The sequence below is a fragment of the Corylus avellana genome, chromosome 1, assembly GCF_965113065.1.
Source record: "Corylus avellana chromosome 1, dhCorAvel1.hap1.2, whole genome shotgun sequence".
NCBI classification, from domain to species: domain Eukaryota; kingdom Viridiplantae; phylum Streptophyta; class Magnoliopsida; order Fagales; family Betulaceae; genus Corylus; species Corylus avellana.
This window is the reverse complement of record NC_142490.1, coordinates 11697375-11704621: the sequence shown is the minus strand read 5'-3', so window position 1 is coordinate 11704621 and position 7247 is coordinate 11697375. Positions and strand designations below refer to the sequence as shown.

At 34.3% G+C, this 7247-nt stretch overlaps 1 protein-coding gene across 1 annotated transcript; it reads right to left on the bottom strand.

Moving 5' to 3' along the window:
* Positions 1-5731: 5731 nt before the first annotated feature.
* Positions 5732-6669, bottom strand: LOC148587942 (uncharacterized). Its single transcript, XM_088512383.1, has one exon. The coding sequence runs from the start codon at positions 6596-6598 to the stop codon at positions 5921-5923; it is 678 nt and encodes a 225-aa protein (XP_088368509.1). The 5' UTR covers positions 6599-6669; the 3' UTR covers positions 5732-5920.
* Between the last annotated feature and the right edge of the window lie 578 nt (positions 6670-7247).

Genomic DNA, 7247 nt, shown 5'->3' with positions numbered 1-7247 from the left:
ATCAGATATCACGCCAGCCAACGGCCGCATGCAGCTGGGTTGTATCTATTAGTTTAAAATTCGCTTATAAAATAAAAATAAAAATAAATAATAATTAATAATTAGCTAGAACCCTAAGCAAAGCCTAGGGCCAGGTGAGACATGATCGTGAACGATTTCTTTTGTCTGTTTGTTGTAGAAAATTAGTTATTAGCAAAACAAATATTGATTTTTTTTTTTAAAAAAAAAATAGTACAAAAAAATGGGATTAAAGCATATGCCTTAGCATGTTACGATTTTAGGTGTTACACATTACTTAAGTACCATTTTAATTATGTGTTTGTAAGTTTTTGGGTATCATCCTTTTGTAAATTTTAGGTAAAATTTACTCTTAAAGACCAGCTTGCAAAAAGATAATGCCACCTAGGTTCGTAACATACCAGTACACTCCATAGCTGACGTTCATGATGGCCTACTCTATTGACATTAACTCAATGATAACCCTTTTCTTTTTTAGAGATTCCACTCACTAACCCTACATCCATGATGGCTTACTCTTTTGATAGTAACTTGATGATAACCTTTTTTCTTTTGAAAATTCCACTTATTTATCTGTATTTAATTATCGATACTAACTCAATGGTAATTGTTTCTCTTTTAGAGATTCCACTGATCTATCTGTATTTAAAGTTAAAATTGTAATTAAGCCATGTGTTTGGGCATCGAATATAATTTGATACAAAAATATGATATTATTCATAAACTTGTCCTTTGCTCTAGATAAACCCCAAAGGGTTTTATCAAAAAAAAATGAAGTTTTATGTCCAGAAATATTATTTTGAAAAATTTTATTATTCACGAAAAATATGGAGATGGAATTTTTAATTGAGGATATAAACTTGTAAAATGTAATTTTTTTTTTTCTTTCTACAGGCAAAGTGGTAGAAAATACAGGAATAGAATAAGAAACGTCTTGATCAATGTGGACTTTATATCATTGTGTATTGAGAATGTCTTGTCATTATATATGTGGACAATTTTGTATCTTCTTCTTTACATATAAATAATTGCTCCCAAAACCGTACTTTGATGTTTTCAACTATATATATTTTGAGCTTAGTCTTTTATCTCTTATCTTATTAGCACGTGCCAACTTCAAACCAAGGCTAATGGAGGTATTGGTATAAGAGTAATGATTCAGGGCACGCTGGCATGCATCAACAGTTCATACATGCCTAGCCTTTTTTTTTTATTATTATTATTATTTTTTTAAAATTTTTAATTTTTAAATTTTTATTTTATAATTAAAATAAAATAAAAAAATTGGCTGGGCGTGCATGAACTGTTCATGCACGCCAGCGTGCCCTTTATTATTACCCATTGGTACAAACATAAACACAAGACCTATAGTAACAACTCAAAAAAAAAAAAAAAAAAAATTAGGTTAAGTTCTTCACTTTTGCAATTACTTTCTTTAAGTTCAAAAACTCTCAATTTAGTATACCGAACTTTTAATTTTTTTCAATGTCACCCCTCCATCAGGGTTTTCTGTTAAATTCTAATGGAGAGGTGTCAAAATTACCAAAATACCCATATTTTGAAAAGAAAAAAGAAGAAAAAAAAAAGAGAAACAAAAATTGCTAAGATTCGGGCGTTGGTTAGGATTTAACAGAATTTACAAAAATACCCATGCATGAATCTTTGCAATTTTTTATTTTATTTTTTAAATAAAAAATGGGTATTTTGAAAATTTTGACAATATTTAACAGATACACCTAACAGATGGGTAATATTGCAAAAAATTAAAAGTTCAATATACAAAATTGAGTATTTATTTATTTTTAACTTTAAGAGTTAATTGCAAACGTGATGAAAATTTAAGAAGGTTAAGTTAAGTTTATTATTCGAACCGAGATTGAATTGAGTTTAATCAAACTGAGCAGAACCGAATTTACAAGTCGCTGGGCTCATCTTACACCCCCACTTGAACAAAATAAAGAGAAGAACTTACAAAGAAAATATGATGATTTTTTTTGATGTGCATTCCATTTGAAATATAAATTAGAAGTAGTTGTTTGTAAGATTCTTGAAATGCATGATTGTAGGGAGAAGATATTTATAGAGAACACTCGATGTAATTTTGTTTTAACAAAGAGATTTGCTTTCTCAACGGTAACCTGATAGATAGCCCGGCCTGTGACCAATCTAGATGAATCTAGAAGAACTCGTAGGTTGCGGTCAACTTGAAATGGGCCGGTCAGGTCTAAGCTGACCCGTATTCAACGCTCAACTTCGGCCACCACTTTCTTCATATACCATTCCATTAAGGCAGGCAGGCCTCAGAAGAAATGGGCTGCTCTAACCGGGCCCACCAATGACATTATGAATTCAGGTTCTTCTAATTCCAACTCAAAAAGTAGCCGATCCGGCCATTCGATGACGCTTTTATTTATTATAAAAGTAATATATATTGTTAATATCTTCTCTAAATTATTAATTGTATCAATGTTCTTCTTAAATTATCAAAAAAAAAAAAAAATGTCAATGTCTCCCAATAACAAAAATACTCTTTATAAAATTTTAAATTTTCTTAAAATTATAACAAAAACTAAAAAAAAAAAATCAAACGGCAATTAAAAAAAAAAAAGGAAAAAATTGAAAAACCAGTATTCTTTTTATTAAAATAAAGAAAAAAAAAAGAAGAACTTTTTGTGAAATTTTTGTCACGTTAGTATTTTACTACCTATAAAATATTTTAGTTTTTTCACTTCGTTTTATTTTCCTTTATTTATGATAAATATTAGAGAACCTCTTCTATCTGAATGTGCTGTAAAACAAGGGTTTTATAGCCTCCAACTGAGGCTGCCACATCAGTTGTTCACATACTAATGAAAATGTGCGTCCACACAGAATCGAAGCGGCCCATCAAACCATTTTTCTTCTCGTTTGACTATACCAGAATCCTCCTTCAAGAGGCACAATGGCCACCTTCAACCAACACCTCCGAATGGTGTAATGCTACACCTCTTGTGTTCACTCTAATAATAATATGGGTCTTAAAATTCTTATTGGGCTTGTAATTGATCGTTATTAGATTTTGATTAAATTGTGATTTTAAAAATCACCTCATTTTTTAAGTTACACAAGAGGAACTTTAAGAATTATTCACTTCGACTGCTAATTTCAACCACTGCCGGAGGGAAGGGATCATCGTCTCCATTCCCCCGCCCAACACCACTAGATCTTACGAACTTGAACTCTCGTTGGGTATTTGGATTTTTTTTAAAAAAATTTATTTCCTTCTCTATTTACATTTCATGGTGTTCTGAATTGGGTGGTGGTTTGAGGAAAAAATAAGTGCTTTATGTTTTGGGCATGGTGTCCAAAGGTTGAAGAAAATGTCTAAGGCAAAATGGCATGAATTTGGGAGATTACGGCTACTGCTTCACCTTAATTAATGAAGGGCATGTGTAAAATAGTAAAAAGCCATTTCACTTATCTTCGGAATAGAATCCTCTCTAGTCCATAATGGACAAGAGAATATCCAATTCATGGCTGTGATTTATTCTTAGAAATCCTAGAGCCACAAATAGGATACCTGTCCCACTAAAAAAAAAAAAATCAGATTAAAAATAAAAAAATAAGGGATAACTGGCCACCCCATCTTGGCTATAAAGGGTGGCTAGACCACCCCATTTTAGCTGGGGCTGGCTTGAGAGCCACCCCAATGGTCGGTCAGGGGTGGCCGGACCACCCCCAAGGGCCATGGGGTGGCTGAAGCCACCCTTAACCCCAACTAAGGTGGTCCGACCACCCCAAATAGGGTGGTTAGCCACCTCTTAATTTTTTATAATTTTTTTTTAAAAATATATAATATTTTATTATTTTTTTTATTAATGAGATAGATGTCCTATTTATGACCTCAAGATCTCTTTAAAGAGATCCTAATCATTAACTAGATATTTTTCAATTCAAAATAAATTGGAGAGGATCTTGTTCCCTCGTCTACTACATTTGGGCTTATCTAAGGAAGAAAGATTCATTTATCAAGTTAGTGGAGTTTTGGGCTAAGATTCAGTATTTTCATCACTATTTTACTGGGTGATTTTAGATGACATGTTTGGTTTTTTAATGGAGGGTATAAAAACATGGAGTTTACTGCTCATTGAAGGTTGTCTTTAAATATTAAGATAATAAGTCGAAACTATGTAATTTAAAAACAGCCGTTATAATTTTGAGAATTTTAAGGTGAAGTTACAATTAAAAAAAAAAAAAAAAGGTCTTGAAACCACAAATATAAACCTTTGGAACGATCAATGAGCCTTCAGTATTTTAAGAATCAAATAAATTAGACAATAAAAATGTTTTATTATCAAAGGTTCTTTCCTTCGATTAAAAAAATAAAAAATAAAAACTTAAAATCACTGATTAACAAAATTAAAAAATTGGGCCACCCCATTTTGGCCATAGCCACCCCCATTTTAACTAGGGGTGGCAATGGACAGCGAGGGGTCGGTCTGAGGTGGCCGAAGCCACCCCATGACAAACGGGGTGGCTCCGAAGGACCGAAGCTCTTGGGAGTAGTTCGGCCACCCTCTGGTTGCTCATTGGAGGTGGCTTCCCCTAGCTAAAATGGGGGTGGCCGGTCACCTCCTATGGCCAAAATGGGGTGGCCAACCCATTTTTAATCCCAGGTTTCATTTGTTAATTGGTGATTTCAGGTTTTTTTATTTTTATTTTTTATTTCGTTAAAAACACAGGTACCACGCCATGTGTCGCCTTAAAACAACAGGTACCAGTCAACGTGTAACGGTGACGTGAAGCTCCGTAAAAAAACTAACAGAATTATGACGGAAGTACCAAGTGAGTTTATTTGTTTACTATAGGTACTATTTGTGATATTTTTAAAAATGGATGTGGCTATTTAATTCTAGCTCAAAGCACAGGTACTGAAAATGCATTTAACCCTAAAATATAATTTCATGTCCTCTAATTCTATGTTTTGGCATCCTAATTAAATCCTCAAGTTTTTTGAAAAGATAGTAGCAGGCTGGACTGGCTTAGAGCTAAAAAGCCTAAGATTTTGAAACCCTTTTTTTTTTTTTTTTTTGGTAAAAAAAAATCTTACCCTCTTGGCCAAATGGGGGTAGGATAATTCAAGGAGGGGTGCCAATGTAATTAAAAATTAATAAGAAAATAGATTTTTGATAGGATAATTTAAGAAATTCTAGGTTTACTTTAGGATAGTTTGAGGAATCTAAACCTCCCAACATCAATTGTAAACGTTTGATAATAATTAACTCATTTTATTAACTTTTAGGTCTCTATAAATCCCAATTTGTCGGATGGAGATCCCATGCAATACTTAAGAGTATTGTTTGAAAATTTGGACCGATTATTTAAAAACGAACACGTCATCTAAAAATTTTAGATCTCATTCTAAGCACTCTTGTCTCAACATTTTGCCCACCGTCGTCTCTTCTTCCACTCCTCCGCCAATTCCCCACCACCGTCAAGCTCTTATCCCGCTACCTCCTCATCGTGGTCCCTTCGCACCGAATAGCTGACCCATCCCCTTTTTGCCACTAATGTTATTTCAGAACTTTTGACAACTGATATTGAGGAACTTTCCTGATGGGAACTTCCAAAAGAGATCTTAATCAATTGTTTCTTTTATCAGCTCACTTTTATACATAGATTTCCATGATGACATTATCAAGAAAAAGACAGAAATACACAAAACCATGGAATGGCCTCATTGATAATATTTAGTATGGAACAAAGTTACAAGGATTTACTATAATCAAATGAGGCATAATAAACAGGGAAAACCAAACCAAATTATTTAACACAAACACGAAAAACGACCAAGACCAAGATTATTCACCAAGACATTTCAAAAGTTATTGCAGATATTGCTCCCCTGTTTCTTTGAAGCCTTCTACTCTCGTTTGAAGGACACAATCTTTCCATGGCCAATACTTGAAGTAGTTCTGAGCTTCATCTTGGCACGATGGATGTATTCTGAAAAATGATCCTTTGCAGTATCCTTTTTCTTTGTATGATCATGAGCATCATCTTGTAGAGGGGCATGATTCTTCCCACCGCCAACATTTGACACGGTTCTGATCTTCAGCTTGGCACGTTTGATGTAATCAGAGAATGTATTATTGATGTCATGGTTCTGAACATGATGTTTCTCCTCAACTTCTGCAGCAGCCATTTGCCTCTTCGGCTTTGGTTTCTCCTGCAGCCCTGAAGCAACTTTTTTCAATGGAGTACTATTGCTGCTCTGAATGGGTAAATGTGGTGGTGCTGCTGCTGATGCTGACTTCCCTTTTCCCTTCTCATTTGCAGGATGCTGCAGGCTTGAGTGGTCAAACTTGATGGGAATCTTGTCTGCTTCTGCAGAATTGGGATGCTCAGGAGCAGCTGCTTTCATATGGATATCAACAGGCTTTCTCACATGATTATGCTGTGGCAGTGAAGGATTTGAAGCATGAGAGGCAGGTGTGGGATCTTGTTGGCGAATTTTTGTGCGAGCAGGATGGACAGAAAATGCATGGAGGATTTTCTCACACACCCCAGAAGATTTTGGGGTGTCTTGATCATTTTCCATGGATGTTTATGTGGGAGGAAATCAACAAGTTTAGGGTTGTTGGCTGGGAGAAGTGATTTGTGAGGGCTGGGGAAGCCTCTATTTATTTTGTGTGATGAAGAGAGTGGATAGTGGATAAATAATATAGTAAGATCAAGATGGGACCGATGGGTGCCATTAAAAATTTAAAATATGTTCATTTGCAGGTTTCAATGTGAAGTTGAGCTAAGATTCTTAATAAAGGGAGAGCTGTCTTCATACTTTTTTTTCCAAAGTGATTAGATGTTTTGGTTTTGGGATCATATTCCAACTTTTTATAGCCTCATTTTTCAACAAAATGAAAAAACTAGAATATAATAAATACAACTAATATAGCACAAGATATTACGTGATTCGACAAAACTCTGGCTCTTTTATACAAGGACAGACTGGTTTATGAAAGAAGTGAAAATGTTTGGCATCTGGGTGGTATTTGATTCCACGAATGTTTGAAGTTTCACGTATAAAACAAACCATTTTTTCCTCAGCTAGAATGATTTTCTATTTTGGTGATGCTACCACGTAAAAATCGTGATTCCACAAATCATTTTTTTTCAAAGCTTAAAAGAATCAAATTGGACTTCTTGTCAACACCCTCCCTCTCTCTCTCTCTCTCTCTCTCTCTCACATA

Bases quoted from the DNA above. Each gene is read 5' to 3' on its own strand.
- LOC148587942 (XM_088512383.1), bottom strand. From the start codon at position 6,598: ATGGAAAATGATCAAGACACCCCAAAATCTTCTGGGGTGTGTGAGAAA.